This window comes from Hemitrygon akajei, chromosome 23, assembly GCF_048418815.1.
Source record: "Hemitrygon akajei chromosome 23, sHemAka1.3, whole genome shotgun sequence".
NCBI lineage: Eukaryota > Metazoa > Chordata > Chondrichthyes > Myliobatiformes > Dasyatidae > Hemitrygon > Hemitrygon akajei.
In genome coordinates, this window is record NC_133146.1 from 56530833 (window position 1) to 56548299 (window position 17467).

Below are 17467 nucleotides of genomic sequence, written 5' to 3' on the forward strand. Positions count from 1 at the left end.
GTGGGGCAGGCTCGATGGGCCGGATGGCCCACTCCTGCTCCTATTTCTTGTGTTCTGCTGTTCAGAATAAAGCAGATGGCCAACAGCTGAAGCTCAAATCCAACACCACAATGTCCTGTACATCACAGACTAACATGTAGCGTAGTGGTTTAAGTACCAGCGACCTGGGTTCAATTCCTGCTGCTGTCCTGGAAGGAGTTTGTACATTCTTCCCATGACTGCATGGATTTTTTTCTGGGTGATCTGGTTTCCTCCCACTGTCCAAAGACGTACCAGTTGATAGATTAATTGGTCATTGTAAATTGTCCTGTGACTAGGCTAGGATTAAACCGGGGGTTTGCTGGGTGGCACAGTTCAAAGAGCCAGAAAGGCCAATTCTGTTCTGTTTCTCAATAGAAAAATAAATGTCCACAAGATTTGTTGCAGCTTGAATCTGTTCCAGACAAATACATAATCATACTTGGAATAAATTTATTTGTTTCATTACTGTTTTACATATGTTCTCATGGTGTATTTACAGATGCCTCCTTTATGTGTGTATTTGCATTTAGTAAAATTATAACATCCCATGGCTGGCCACAATAATAACCTTAACTACATTTGTGAGATTCAAGGGTGCATTTATTATCAAAGTATGCAACTCTGAAATTCTTCTTCTCCAGATGGCCACACACACAAGAAAGGAAGAACCAGTAGCATGCTCATCAACCCCAAAATGGACAAAGATGGAACGTGCATAATCGATCCCCAAATCCCCTCCCCCATACATAATAAAATGAGAATGATTGGGTGAAAAACTCAGAATATAAAAACAATAAATCTGAAAGAAATGTCCATAATCCATATCCAAAACATAGAAAACCTGGGTAACATTCTCCGGGCTCAGCAACAGGCCTTTCCCTTTCTGTAGAGTGCAATTCCCTCAATGATCAAAAGGCAGTCTCCCCTCTCTGGCAGGAGAGCGATTCCCACCAGCGATCAAAAGGCAGTCTCTCCTCTCTGGCAGGAGCGCGATCCCACCAGCGATCAAAAGGCAGTCTCCCCTCTCTGGCAGGAGAGCGATTCCCACCAGTGATCAAAAGGCAGGCGGTTGGCGCTCACCTTCTGCATTTGCCTCAATGTTTCAATCTCCCTCGTCGCTTTAATCAGCAAACAAAGGAAGCTTTAATCGGTTAAATGGGGTCAAACATCGGCTCTCAGCCCTCTTGCCAGGAGGTTCATGCACTCTCCCTCTGCCTCCTGGAATCCCCAAACGATCTCCAAACTGCAAATCAAAGGCTCAAACAGTTCCAGAGTCACATTCAAGATGAAAACATAAAAGTTATAAAGAAAGTGAAATGCATGGTTTCATGATCTATCCAGAAGATGTCAACTGAAGGAGCGTTGTACACAGATGCCATCCTGATTGGAAGTTGATGAGAGTTGATGTTGATCTTCTTAAGCTGGGAGTGGGAGTGGGGATGAGCTCCCATTATCTATTAATTGCTTCCAATGCCATGCGCCTCAAATAGCTTCCACAACCAAGTCCACCTCCTGGCCTTCACATGTGGCCTAGCCATTAAGTCCAGCGGAACCTTTTTTACTGATGGAAGAAGGGGCAAAGGTGGGTCACTGCCGCCTTAAAACCCGTCACTTCGGGCAGGTGGGACTCTTCAGCTATGGTTGGCAGCTCATCTGGGAGAAGGAAAACTCTGATCTCAAACTTCTGCTGCCTCACTCAGGGAAGGCTTCAGGAGTAAATCTTGAGAGAAAAATCAAGAGCTGGAGTCCCTAATGCAGTCCTACGTTGAGTTCAATGCTGACTGGTAACTCCTGCGATGCTGCTGGTGTCAAGCTGTATCGGTCTCTGCTGTCCCTTTGGGTTCATCAGATGCACGGAGAGGGGAAGCTTCCTACATGGGCAACAGCCTGGTCTCTATATTGCACTGCCCAGGCTTGTGTATCTAGACAGCTAGGACTCACATCTATGGTTGACCCTGATCAACAGAGCTCGTCATCTTAAGGGATAAAGACACAATTTGCATGATCAGACAAAAACCATTGTTATTTTATGATAAGGGCAGAAAACCCCCCATCAGTTCTTCAAACCCTTCATGCTATGCAACATACCTAGGCTAATTTGTCTCACAACCACATTCCAGCCACCCCACCCAAAGTACATATCTCAATTTTAGTTGCAAATCTAACATGTCTGATAAATTGCTTTTTGGAATGATGGCAGTTAGTTGGAGTATGTTTAGGGAGGAGACTACTGAGTGCTTCAAAACACTGCTACACTTTTATGAGATTTATCAGAGACTAACTTACTGTGTTGTTCTATATCCCTTCATTTTTCAGTACCCAATTTCAGATTCAGATTCATTTATCACACATAGACCAAAACATATAGTGAAATGTGTTCTTTTGAGATAACAACCAACACAACCAAAGGACCATGAGCGTCACCACACGTTCCAGCACCAACACTGCATGCCCACGATCTGTAGAGAACAACAACAACAGCAAAAGAAAACACTTTCCTCCCTCCCAGCTGCCCACTCACACACACTGACAGCCTTCCAAGCCCAGGATAGATTGTCATCGGCCTCCAGACTCACAGTAATTGGGCCTTCGACTTCAGGGCTCTGGCCTTTGCGCTTCAACTTCCGGATTTCAAATAAAGCTTCGATCTTCGGTGTCGACCCAAGACTCATCCGTGACACTAAACGATGACTCTGGGCACATTTCAGGCTTTGGATGCCAGATATTCCAATGACCAGGACCCCAAACACTGGGCCTCCAATTCCAGTCGTGCTGACTCACAGATGTAGGGGGTCACTATTGCTCATCCCCACACAGAACTACAACCCCGGAACATGCCAATAACTTGCTGACCTGGGGTGGGGGAGGGCCTCAAGCGTTTATCTTCGCTGGTCTACTGTCCCCTCATCTGTCCACAGATGCCCTTTATCTCATGCTGGCCTTCGAACGCCATGTCTAGACTCTGGCTTAACCTCTAATTCTCCAAAATCCCTGTTCCTAAACCCTAAGGTGAACCCTAACTCCCCTCTCTGTCCCCAAGGCTAACCCTACAAACCAAAAGAACAACTAGGTCCAAGCCTCAACCTTAACAAAGACCGCAGATCGGTGCCACCTTGGCCAGAAGTTCACACCAAACTCCAACCTTAGTATTGTTCAAAGTACATTTATTGTCAAAGTATATATACAAAATATGACCTTGAGGTTCATCTCCTTACAGGCAGCCACAAAACAAGAAACCCAATAGAACCCATTAAAAAGAAGATTAACAAACATCCAATGTGCAGAAAAAAATCATGCAAACAATAAAAGTAAGCAAATCATATTTAGAACTGAAGTTCATGAAAGTGGGTCCACTACCACAGAGCCAGTCATCACTGCAGCTGATCCAGGAGCCTGTTAGTTGCAGGCCATAGGTTCAGTTCAGGACAGAGATGAGTAAACCTTGTGAAGCAGGGAGCTGAACACCAGCCCACACCTTGCCTCTGGCCCCAATACCTCAATCTTTTAAAACCTGGCCCAGAGCTTAAATCGGACAAATTGTCACTTGATAATGCAGAGAAAGGAAGTTGTCATATCTTTACCCAGTTAACTTTATATTTTAAATGGAAAAAAACTACTTAAGTTTTAGATTAGAAGTTCAGATAAACTAAAGAAGATCTGCCATGCCCGCATTGATTCTTACTAATGTTTATCTGTGCACCACAGAAAGGATTCTGTCTGAATGGCCAATTGCTCTGTAAGAAAGTGCAGAGGGCTGTGGACATAGCACTGCACATCAGAGGAACCAGTCTCCCCTCTGTGAACTCCGTCCATACCTGTCGCTGCCTCAGTAAAGCAGCAAGCATAATCAAAGACCCAGCCAACCCGGGCATTCTCTCCTCTCTCGCTTCCCATCGGACAGAAGATTAAAACATCTGAAAGCACGTACCACCAGGCTTCTATCCACTGTATCAGACTCTTGAATGGACCTCTTTGCACAAGTAGATGGACTCTTAGCCTTACAGTCTTTTCGTTATGATCTTGTTTACCTGTACTGTACTTTTACAATAGCTTTTACACTTTGTTTTGCATTGTTATTGCTTTACCTTATTCTAGATCAATGCGATGAGTAATGATTCTATTGATTGATTGATTGAAATACACCGTGGAATAGGTCCTTCTGGCCCTTCGAGCCATGCCACCCAGCAACCTAGCTGAATCACAGGGCAACTTACAATGGCCAATTAACCTCCCAACCAGTACGTCTTTGGACTGTGGGAGGAAACCAAAGAAATCGGAGGAAACCTATGTGGTTATGGGAGGATCATATGAACACCTTACAGGCAGTGCCGGGAATTGAACCTGGATTGCTGGTACTGTAAAGAGTTGTGCTAACCACTATGCCATGTACCACCTGATTTGTTGTACATAAACAATATGTAAGACGAGCTTTACTCTGTATTCTGGTACACGTGACAATAATAAACCAATATCAAAGGAACCACGTCAGTGCCTTTAGCTCTTCACTACTAAATTATTGCTTTACCACGGAATGTTAATTATACAAATCACACAGTCCACAAACTAATCTGTTGCAAAATAAACTTTGATCAAAAATGAATTGTACATTGAAGCACACGGTGTTAATTTTCATCTATGGATGCTGCAATTAGAGGGCAGTGTAGGTCTATTAAACATTTCCTGAGGCGTTACCACAAGATGGCACTAACGGGGCTCCATTATGGTTTCTGCCCTCTCATTTACTCATTAATCTGACTGTTGTAATTAAACCAATATTAGCTATTAACTTCCTGATAAAGATGAAGGGACCCAACAGTTTATGGTCTTAAGGAATTTTAATTCCCTTAGGTTACTACAAATCACCAGCATCAAAATTCTGGTAGGCAATCTGAAGCAGATGGAAGCAACAGCTGAGGAACTTCACTGGGTTGAGTCTCTCACCTGCCGCCGGAACAGTCTTTGAAGTAGACTTCGTTTGGGTGGTTCAGGCAGATAACTCCTATCGAGGTCCTGAGGTAGACTTCCATTTGGACCAAATACATTCAGTTCCTTAAAACATTCAGTTTCTATCATCTGCAGGGAACAGAAGAAAGAAATATAACTAACTGAACAATAAATCTTAACAGTAAATCTTCAAAAACTTTATTCAAATTGCTAAATCTATGTCAACAAACTAATCAGTGTACTTGTTGTTCGCCGTCCACATTCTCATTAACAATCCTTGACACAAGTCAGCCAATAAAAATGAAAAATATATATCAGCTTCAGTTTCCTGGGTGTCAACATCTCAGAGGATCTATCCTGGGCCTAACATCTCAGAGAATCTATCCTGGGCCTAACATCTCAGAGGATCTATCCTGGGCCTAACATCTCAGAGGATCTATCCTGGGCCTAACATCTCAAAGGATTTGTCCTGGGCCCAACATCTCAGAGGATCTGTCCTGGGCCTAACATCTCAGAGGATCTATCCTGGGCCTAACATCTCAGAGGATCTATCCTGGGCCCAACATATTAATAGTCACAAGAAGACATGACAATGGCTATATTTCATTAGGAGTTTGAGAAGATAGGGTATTTCATGAAAGACTATAACAAATTTCTACAGATGTACCATGGAGAGCATTTTGACTGGTTGCATCACCGTCTGGTATGGAGAGACCAATGTGCAGGGTCAGAAAAAGCTGTCGAGGGTTGTTATCTCAGCCAGAGTCATCATGGGCACTGGCCTCACCACCATCTTCAAAAGGCAGTGAATTAAGAAGGTAGCATTCATCACAAAGGACAACACAAATTTCTCAGCAAACATGAGTGATGATAAACCTGATTCTGATATGGGTCTCTATTATGGACGGAGGGTGGGAAGGGAGCAGGGAGAGGGGAATCATGGTAGGGAAAAGGGAAGCTGAGAGAGGAGGGAGTGGGAAATGTAATGATTAATAAACCAATTGTTTGGAATCAAATGACCTTGCCTGGTGTCTCAGGACTGGGTGTGTCTGACCCATGCCACCCCCAGCCCCTGGCACTCCTTCTCTGCCAGGATGTCAGCGTTGATTCCAGTATTGTGAAAACTGCGATTTCCATGTGGAAATCTCAGACTCTTTCACAGATGGTCCCGGAGGTGATTGACAAGCTGGGTGAGTGGATAGTTTCTGTAGTGAGGTGCCTTTATTGCTACGACCAGGAAGAAGGGTTGACTCCGAGTGCACAGTAGTGCTTATCATTAACTGAGGAGTTAAGTAAATGGATAAACCTTCTGGAGTTTGATGTGTCAAAGATCATTTACGGTTTATTTCTGCCTAAATGAGGACAGGTTGTTCTGCTGTGAAGCAATAGTTATGTTCTTGAGAAACCTTACACAAAATAGCATAACAGCCTTCAAAGTACAGATCTAAACCGGTTTTCCCAACGGTGATTGAGCTTTAACCAGTGCGGCCACATCAAACAAAATCATGTTCCCTAATCCATCAATCATGTTATAACCAAGCCTCAGAAAGGGAACGTGCGTTTGAGCATCTACAGCACCTTTATGCCATGGACCCCTACTACTAACTGAGGGGTCTGTGTCCCCAAGTTGGGAACCTCTGACCTAGAGTTTACTTTTATACACAAACATAAATGTCTCTGCAGTACATGTGTAAATGATCACCATTGGCAACAGCAGAAGATGGTGGCCACTTAATTAATCTCTAATGATGGAATCCACGGCCAGAACTGGTACGTGAACACAAAAGGTACTTAGACAGATACACGGATAGAAAAGCTTTTGAGGGGTATGGGCCAAGTGGGCCAAACGGGACTAGGTTAGGTGGGAATCCTGGTTGGGATGGACAGACTGGAGCGAAGATCCTGTAACTGTGTACTATGAGTCTAATGTCATGATCGCTACACACCCAGGTGCAGAATTCAACCATGTTTCAGCTTTAATCATTTCCAGGAGGACCACAACCTTGTCGCTGGGCTCGGAGGCTTGTGTGCCTCAATGACCCGGAGAGCTATGTTGGCTGCAGTCAGGGCTTTATGCTTTGGCTCTTGGTAGGGTCACCCATGCCAAACAGGTCAAAGGGTAAAGGTGGTCCACCAGTCCTCCAGCTTTGAGGGTTTGGCTCAGGTCTAACACCGCTGACTGGTCAAAAAACAGTTGTTATGGAAACAGCAATGAAGAATCCTTTTATACAAACGGAGATGGAGGAACTTCATTGCTGCCCTTAACACCAGCAGCGTAATGGGCAGTAAGTAAGTCAGCCTTAATCAACTGGCTTTTACAGTATAGTTTTTTTAGACAGGGTGGTTGATTCTATATTTTATTCTGAATAGAGGCTATTACGGGCTTTACATTTATCTTCATAACACTGCACCTGTGAGTAACTAACATGATGAAAGAAAAGCTGTCATATGTGTTAAATAGCAAGCTAACATGAGGGATACAATCTTTCTTTCAATGCATCCAAATTCAAAAGGAAATGGTCTTCAGCTCACCTCATTTTGCCAGGGAATAGAAACACAGCCAGTCGCAAACTTTGAATAGAAATCGTCATCTGTCTGATCGAGGTTCACCCCCTTCACAGTGGAGAACTGTTCAATATCCAGCACATCTTTGCAGTAGACAGCTCGTGGCTGTTGGAAGAATAACAAATATCATCAGATCTGCCATCGTTGCCACAAAATAGAGAATCAATGTCAGACTTCAATGTGTTTGCAAACAGAAGAAGCACTTTCGATGTTTTTTTAAAGTCAGAATCAGGTTTAATGTCACTGGACTATGTCGTGAAATTTGTTGTAAGCTGCAACCACAAAATAAAAAAACTAAAATTTACAGTAAGTATATATAAATATTAAAAAAGTTAAATTAAATAAATAGTGCAAAAAGAAAGAGAAAAAAGTAGTGAGGTAGTGTTCACAGGTTCAATGTCCATTCACAAATCTGATGGCAGAGGGGAAGAAGCTGTTCCTATTTTCGCCAAGATTAATGCTGAAGTATAGCAATATATTTTCAGTGAAGGAAAAGAGAAATTGCTGGATTCCACAGTGTTGCAGCCAATGAATGTATAATTTAAAACAATGGTCTGTGGCATGTTCTGCTAAAACCTTTATATAGCTGAAGGCAGTCTGAAGGGTAGATTTCTTTGCACGATAGGATCCAAATGGAGGGAGGATTTAAGAACAATATTGCATTGTGCTCTGTAAAAAAGCCAACAAGTTATGATTTATGAATGTAAATACTTAATCACTTCCCTTTCAGAATGGCCATAGCACAATTCCCCAAAGCAGCTGCGTTTGGCTTCTAATAGTTTCCCCTTATACTAGAAGAAAACTTCTCTGCGTACTAAATTGCACTGAATGAGGCATTACATCAGTGGGCATGATAGCAATCCAGTTTGGAAATCTTGTGGTTTTATGAGGTGTTGTTTGGATTACTGTTAATGAAACTGCACTGACTGAGCTCATGTATATGCTGAAAATGATGGGGCTGTACTAAATAATGATCCATAATGAAGGCTAAAGAGGAAATGAATACAGGGTTGAGCTGAAATATGATTCCGGCATGTTATGTCTGTTAAATAGAAAACAGTACCATCCTGGAAATACCTCTGAGAGAAAAGCTAAACAGCTGTCAAACCTTTGGCAGTGTTTAAGTATCTAATAAACTGTAGAAGTTTTAAAATTAATTAACTAAAAGCACTTACAAAGAAGCAAAAGCACTTATAAAGAGTTAAAAACATAATGCTAATTTTAAAATAGTTTGCTTTGAACAACAGTTCCCTTTCCAATGTTATTTATGTTTTAGATATACAGCACAGCATTAGGCCCTCTGGCCCTCTGGCATTTAGTGGCCGTCCAATTACGTCCTTGTGACCAATAACCTACTAACCTGTGTGCCTTTGGAATGTGCGGTCACATATCCCTTACAGACTGCGGCAGAATTGAACACAGGTCGCTGGAGCTGTAATAGCGTTACACTGACCATTACACTACCGTGCCGCCAAATATGCGCAACCTAGTGCCTGGGCAGGTACTGGGAGTTCAGGAATCACTGAGATCTAGCGTGCAGTGAAATGCCCTGGGAAATCTTTGATTTGGTAAATGCCAGTGGTCTGTACGTTCACCAGCAAAATCTGAGGCACCTTGTTCAATGCATTTGTAAATAACCCTTCAAGCAACGCATCGCTACTTACATCAGGTACAAATGGAGGCTCCATGATGCCCGCTTCTAATCGTTTGAAGTTGATATTCCTGAAGAATGGATTTTTCTTCACATCTGAAGCACCACCTCCTGTACAGCCTAGTCTTTGCTTGGGGTCTTTGGTTAGCAACTATTGAGGAAACAATCAGTGATCTTACATCTGCACAGCTTCACTGAATCTATAACTACCAGTTTTTCACACAGAAGAAAAATATTAACATATTCACAGTTGTGTACCTGTCATTTATAATCAAACACTAAATTCTTCCAAAAATGTAAAATGAGTGGCACACATTTGTGTGAATCATCTCACATTAGTTCCTACTACACACACGAGAGTTTTGACACATTGAAGGAACAGTTAGCTTTGGCATAATGTACTGAATTAGAATCAGAATCAGGTTTAATATCACTAGCATATGTCCTGAACTTTGTTGCTATGCAGCAGCAGTACATTACAATACATAAAAACTGTAAATTACAGTAAATATGTACATATTTGAAAAAGTTAAATTAAGTAAGTAGTGCAAAAAGAGAGAGAAAAAAAGTAGTGAGGTAGTGTTCATGGGTTCATTGTCCACTCAGCAATCAGATGGCAAAGGGGAAGGAGCTGTTCCTGAATCATTGAGTGTGTGCCTTCAGGCTTCTGTATCTCCTTCCTGAGATCAGGGTAATTGCAACAAGCAAAGTTCTCTGTAATGTAGAATTCTAATTATGTCATGTTAATGGATGAAAATGTTATTCCTTCAGTTTTTCCTGTTTATGTTTTGTTGTCACAGTTCATGCCAGTTCCCATTTACAATTTGTTCTGTCTTTTATGAAGTGGGATCTATACAAGTGGGAAGAAAGAGCTGATTTTCATTAGCTACTTCTAAACCTCTAAATACTTATTTTTTAAACAGTTCAAATTATCCTTCAGTGATCATTGAGTAAACAGTGTAACACACTGATGTTTTCGATTTCCATGTAAGTACACTACTGTGTAAAAGTCTCAGGCACCAGCATATAGCTATGGTGTCTAAGACTTTTGCACAGTACTGTATTTGTCAATGTGAAGTGGAGTTTGTAAATCTGACAGGAGCAACGGATATTGGGAATGGTGAGGGTGGAGGGGTGTGGGACAGGCGGCAGAGAAGGAGTGTCAGGTGCGGTGTTGAAGTGGGTGCAGACACACCGAGCCCTGAGGTACCAGGCAAAGTCATTTGATTATAAACAGTTGGTTTATTGATCACTACAGAATGTCTCTCTGGTGCTTCCTGCTCCCTCCCCTCTCCCAACCATGATTCCCCACTCCCTGCCCCCTTCCTACTCTCAGTCCCCAATAAAGACCCGTATCAGAATCAGGTTTATCATCACTCACACACATCATGAAATTTGTTCTTTTTGTGGTGGCAATGCATAAGATTACTACAAAAGTCTCGGGCACCCTAGCTATACATATGCACAGGACTTTTGCACAGGAGCATTAGTAAATTGGGTGGTGTGGGTGACTATGGATAACTGTATTTTGCCAGTTGCTCAAAGATCCCTTTGCCTATTAATTACCAGTTTTCAGTCTGAAAGTCAGTATTGCTAGATTATTCTGAAAAATATGATAGTGCACCTAATGCAAAGATTCTTCAGCTTAAATTCCAATTGATGCAGAGGTCTTGGGTCAAAACTAGAGCAACAGGAGGTCATTTGTCCTCTGAAGCCTGACCATGAATGATTCAATCTTCGGCCCAATTCTAACTCCTTGCCTGATTTCCGAGTAACCTCGTCATATCCAATGATAACACCCACAACCTCTGGCATGGAGGCATCCAAACATAGAAACAGGATGTATGAAACGGGAGCAAAAATTTACCTGAGACTTGGAACCTGCTCTGCCACTTCACAAGACTGTGGCTGATCTAACTCAACACCCATTTCCTGCACAGTTCCCATGCCCTTTGATAGCTTTAATATCCAGAAATCTCTACATCAAAAGAACTCAGTATCAATCTCCTTAATTCCCCATAGTAATTCCAAAGATTCACCATCGTCAGTTTAAAGGAATTTCTTCTCACCTCAGTTCTAAAAGGTCTACCTCTTATTCTACAACTCATGGTTCCAGATTCATCAGTCGGGGAAAGATTTTCATTGCAACCAACCTGGTGAAGACCTTGCAAGAAGTTTGTAATTTTCAATGAGATTTCATCTATTTTTTCTGAACTCCAAAGAATGCAGGTCTAATCTGCTTAAACTTTAAATCTGCCATCTTTGGAACCAGTTTAGTGATCTTTGCACCATCCCTCTAAGGCATGATGCACAAACTATGTAACCACATGAGAGAAGACATTCTTCTTCATCATAGTTTTTCATGATTAAGCTCCTATACCAAGGCTACATTCCTGAGTTCTAGAGTAATCAAAGGGATCTTGGAGAACATATGCATTGATTACTAATAATTAAGAAAGGCTTTGAGAAACAGCAAATCAAAATAAAAAATCCTCGTTACCCAAAGCAAAGTAAGAATATGGAACTCCCTGCAACAGGAGTGATTGAAGTGAATAGTTCAGATACACTTAAGGGAGCACCTTGGCTACATCCACAATAAGGAGGATTTCTCAGTGCCCAACTGTTTTAATTCCACTCCCCATTTCCATTACAATACATTGGACCATGACCTCCTCTACCGCCATGATGAGGCCACTCTCAGGTCAGAGAAGCAACACCTCACCTCATTTTCCGTTTGGGTAGCTTCCAATCTGATGGCATGAATATTGATTTTTCCAGTTTCCAGTATTTCTCCCCCACCTTTTTTTTTGATTCCCTGTCCTGGCTCCCCTCTTATCCCTTCTCTTTCCCTCACCTGTCTATCATTTCCCCCTGGTGCCCCACCTCCTTCTCTTTCTCCCATGGTCTACTCTCCTCTCCTATCAAAGTAGTTCTTCTTCAGCCCCTTCCCCACCCTCCTACCACCTCCCTCACCTGGCTTCACTAGGTCACCTTCCAGTTCCACTTTCTTCTCCTCCACCCACCTTCTTAGTTTGGCTTCTTACTCCTGTTTTTTCTGGTCCTGTGGAAGGATCTCAGCCTGAAATGTCATTTGTTTATTCCTCTCCATAGATGCTGCCTGACCTGCTCACTTCCTTCAGCAGTCTGTGTGTGTGTTCCACTTAAGGAAGGCTTGATAAAGGTACAAGGAAGAAGGAATAGAATGCTGTGCTGATAGATTTAGGTGCAGAAAGACTTCGGGAGGCGTGAATCGAGCACAAATACTCAACAGGACCTGTAGGGTCGAATGGCCTGTTTCAATGCTGTTCCTCCTCCAGGTGATCCCTATGTTTCTAGTCAGAGCATAGCCCTGTTCTTATAATCCTTTACACCGTGGATCAATGGGATGTTCACAAACATCACTGCCTAATAAACACTGCTATTTCCTTGACATTGTGCTTAAAATCATAATTTCCTAACTACAAGCCTAACAAATATAATTAATTTAAGTACAAACTTTTCTCAGGATGTCTAGATGCCCTTAAGAAAAGGGTTGATTGATCATTAAGGTATTAAAATATTACAAAGGAGCTTACTGTGGTGTACTTAATACTTCAATAATACTTAAGTAATCTTGCTGTGTATTGGTTGAGCAAGCATTCTTGTTCATCTAAATAATTCATTACAGGTTATATGTATAAATATGTGAATCACATACACTATCACACTACACGCGATATGCATGCCTCGCTTAAAGTATGCATTTTGGACTCCTATGTCTTCCTTTGAATTAGTTTCATGTTATGAAGTTACAAAACATAACACTTACCATCTTGCAAATAGACTTTGCCTCCTCAGAGAACTTGTCTGTGTAAGTTTCCTCTGTTTCCAACACTCGTCTGTCTACCTCCTCCCTTTTGACTTTCTCTTTCCGACCTCTAAATGGAGACTGTCCAGCAATCATTTCAAAGATTAGGCACCCCAGACCCCAGAGGTCAGGGCTTAATGTGTATCGACGATTATTTAGTACTTCCGGTGCTGGAAAACAGAACTCACAAATTAAAAGCAGAACTCAGTCAGCAAATTCAAATTCTTTTCCTTAAACAAAATCAGATTGTCTCAACCAATATACAAACTGAGAAAAGCAACCAAATGCCTGGATTTGTACCTGTAAAGCAGAAATCTCAAGTAATGTTAGGGTTCTGAAACAAATACCCATGCTGCAATTAAAGTTTTTATAAATACACTTTTGGAGTATTATAATGAAACAAGCTAACAGTTCAAGAAGGAAACCTTCCCTTGAAGATACTATTTGATTATCGAATACTTCCAGCTGTTTCTGTTGCATTTCAAGTTTCTAACATCCATGGTATTTGGTTTTTCTTTTACTCCAGTTTTGAATTGAATTGACTTTATTCCTTAAATCCTTCACATACATGAGGAGTAAAAATCTTTACGTTACGTCTCCATCTAAATGTGTGAATATATGAATTATGCATTCATAATAATTTATAATAAATAGAGCAGTCAATCTAATATAGAGTACACTCAAATCAGCGTGAGTTCATCAGTCTGATGGCCTGGTGGAAGAAGCTGTCCCGGACCCTACTGGTCCTGGCTTTTATGCTGTGGTACCACTTCCCGGATGGTAGCAGCTGGAATAGATTGTGGTTGGGATGACTTGAGTTCCCAATGATCCTTCGGGCTCTTTTTACAACCTGTCCTTGAAAATGTCCTGAATCATGGGAAGTTCACAATTACAGATGCACTGGGCTGTCCGCACCACCCTCTGCAGAGTCCTGCGATGAAGGGAGGTACAGTTCCCATACCAGGCAGTGATGCAGCCAGTCAGGATGTTCTCAATTGTGCCCCTGTAGTAAGTTCTTAGGACTTGGGGGCTCATATCAAACTTCCTGAACCGTCTGAGGTGAAAGACGTGCTGCTGTGCCTTTCTCACCACACAGCTGGTGTGTACAGCCCACGTGAGGTCCTTGTCACTTTGAGAACTGTACTGTTTAGCTCTAAGAGAAACAATAAGTATTTCTTAGCTACAGTTTTAATTCCCTAAAACTTGAGGAGGTGATTCACAAAAAAACTTGGAGCAGTGTACCTCAATATAAAGTGTGAAATGTGATATCAATTTTGACAATAAGTATTTCATTGCCGGTTCCTTAAGGTTATTATAGCCGGCGTGTGTGGTGGTGGGGGACAAGCTCCCACTACCTACTAAATGCTCCCAATGGCGTGCGTCTCAAACAGCCTCCAATAACTAAGTCCCGCTTCTGACCTTCATGCGTGGCTTGGCTACTAAGCCCAGTAGAACTGTTTCTACTATTTTGTTACCTTTCTTAATTTTCACACTATTCTAACTGTAACACTGTGGGGTGATACATTAGGTCCATGCATTCACCAATGTAGTGATTATTTTGAATTCATTTATGGGATACTTTCGGCCAGCAATAATATTATTATATCAGATTGGAGAAGGAAAACTTTGATCTCAAGCTTCCGCTGATTTGTGACTGTACCCACTCATGGGGGAGGCTTTGAGAGGAACCCCCCCACCCCCCCAAGGAAAAGTCTGGAGCTGGAGTCTCTAAGGAAACGCTATGTTGAATTCTACACAGACTGGCAACTCCTGCGATGCTGCTGATGCCAAACTGTATCGGTCTCTGCTGTTCTCTTGGATTCCTTGCTGTGTGGGGACAGGGAGCCGGCTACATGGGTGACAGCTTGCTCTCCATAGCATACCGCCCTGGCTTGTGTATCATCTGGGACACAACATCCACGGTCAACCCTGACCAATGGAGAGCCTCACTTCAACGCAATGAATTCAACTTGTACTGGAGCGGCAGGTACATCTAAGTACACAATCTGCAGCTCTCGATTTCTCTAACTCTGCTTGGAATATAGGTGAGTCTTTGGACTGCAGCTGTACCTTGCTGTTTAATACAAACTAATTCAAACTCTTGTAAAATTGATTTGCAGTCCACCTACCACACATGAAAAGAATTTCAACAAATAAATATGTTTACTCTCAGATAAGGCTGAGAGTTTGCCTCATTTTACTGAAGTACCAATAATTCTACAGGGAACAAGATGAATCAGCACGAAAGATTCCATAAAAGGAATGCTTGCCTTCATCAGCCAGAATATAGAATTCAAACTCTTGGAGATTATGGCAGAACTTTATAAAGCTTTAGTTTGGCCGCAGCTAGAGTACTGTGCACAGTTCTGGTTACCACCTGCAGGAAGGTCATAATTCCACTGAGTATTTTTCAGGGTGTTGCTAGGGATTGGGTGGGTTTGCTTTGCTTGGCGTACAGGTAACTAAGGGAGGACCTGACAGAGGTATACAAAATTATGAGGGGCATCGATAGGAGGAGATCCCTCCTCAAAGTAAAGGTCTTTCAGTCTTTAAGTTTAAGAAGGTTTAGAGGGACCTGAGGATGATATTTTTTCACCCAAAATCTGGATGGAATCTGGAATGTGCTGCCTGACAGGAAGGTGGAGGCAGAAACACTCATACTTAGGAAATATTTGCACAGATGTTTTACCTAACAAGAGATGGAAGGCTACAGAATGAGTGCTGGTCAATGGGATTGGTACTGGATAGTCATTATAGACAAGGTGAGCGGGAGGGCCTGTTTCTGTGTCGGATGATTCTGTGTTCTCAATATTCAAGATTCCAGACTTTTTAATGTCATTTCCAATACACAAGTGTAAACGAGAACTAATTCTTACTCTGGATCCAATGTACCAAACAAACACAATATGATAAAGAACACAATAATTTAAAAAACACAATAAATATAAATATGTAAGATAGCTTCTATAGATAGATTGTATGTCCATAAAGTGATGCTAAGCACAGGAGTATGACCGTCAGGAAATGATAAAGTAGTGGTGGTGGGTGATCTGGAGGGGTGGGTTGGTGGTTCTAGGTGTTGATCATTCTTACTGCTTGTGGAAGGTAACTGCTTTTGATCTGAAACAAGTGATTTGTTGTCAACTTCAGTTTGAGGGATTTTGATGGAGAGTTTAATCTACCACAGAAATTAACAGCCTGTTGGGGAAATTCAGCTTGGCAGAGGAACAGGCACAGCGGATTTATAACAAAGGTCAGTCTGGACCAAATGACTATTACAGGTAGGATCATAGAAACATCTTATTTTTATGTCTTGAATGACATGAGGTGTTTGTTTTAGCAGAACAGGACAACAGCAGGTGACTGCAAAGTGCTGATCAATGAACTGCGTTTGAATCTGGAGGTCCTGGTGTGGATGCTATGTAGCCTCTTCTTTGACAGGAGTGGGTCAATCAGTCCTTGAGCAGGGTGGGTGGGATACTGCATGATGTTACTGGGCAACACACACAAAATGCTGCAGGCCAGGCAGCATCTACGGAAAAGAGTAAACAGTCAATGTTTCGGGCCGAGACCCTTCAGCAGGACTGAAGAGTTTCGGCCTGAAATGTCTACTGTACTCTTTTCCATAGATGCTGCCTGGCTTTCTGATTTCCTCCAGCATTTTGTGAGTGTTGCTTGGATTTCAAGCATCTGCAGATTTTCTCTTGTTTATGATGATACGTGGTCTTTTCTGGCACCTTTCAGTATATGTGTCCTTGATGGCAGGCAGGCTGGTGTCGGTGATGCGTTGGAAATGTTTTAACAGAAGCATTATTGTAATACTCGTTTTAAAGGGAGCAGACAAGCAGATGATTTATTGCAGTGATCTTGTTTTAATTATTTCAGATCATAACTAAACTGATTTAAATGAAAAATAAACTGAGAATGTAAAGAGACTAGCTAATGCATTGCTTAGGAACTCAAGTAACTGTGCTTTGATGCTAATCTTAATAAAATTACTTGTTTTTACAGCACTTAAAATCTAAAAATTATTTAGTGCATCAGGCGATAAAGCAGTGTTATAAATGTATCAAGCTATGGCAATAGAGTAATTATATTATATTTTATTTATTTTGTCCAGAGATATAGGTTGGAATAAGCCATTCCAGCCTTTTGAGCTGCAACACCCGGCAACCCCAGATTTAACTCTAACGGGATAATTTACTTTCCTCTTTGGACTGTGGAAGGAAACTGGAGAAAACACATGCATTCCACAGGAAGGACGCATGGAGAATCCTTATAGAGGATGCTGGGATTGAACTCTGAACTTTGACAGCCGGAGCATTGCGCTAACTGCTACGGCACTGTGGTTGCTACCTGCAGCTAACAGAGTTACTTCATTCATTGCAATGCATTCTTGGATGCGGCAGCCCCCCGCACATGTGTTTCATGTAAAAGAC

The 17467-nt window shown here is 41.9% G+C and overlaps 1 protein-coding gene across 1 annotated transcript in view; it reads right to left on the reverse strand.

Moving 5' to 3' along the window:
- Nucleotides 1-17467, reverse strand: part of LOC140715471 (G protein-coupled receptor kinase 5-like) — a 301765-nt gene that overhangs the window by 4856 nt on the left and 279442 nt on the right. The window contains exons 12-15 of the mRNA XM_073027715.1: nt 12990-13198; nt 9195-9332; nt 7498-7635; nt 4963-5094 (exon numbers count right to left, since the gene is read on the reverse strand). Coding sequence (XP_072883816.1) covers nt 4963-5094; nt 7498-7635; nt 9195-9332; nt 12990-13198 — 617 coding nt within the window. The remainder of the gene's footprint in view (nt 1-4962; nt 5095-7497; nt 7636-9194; nt 9333-12989; nt 13199-17467) is intronic.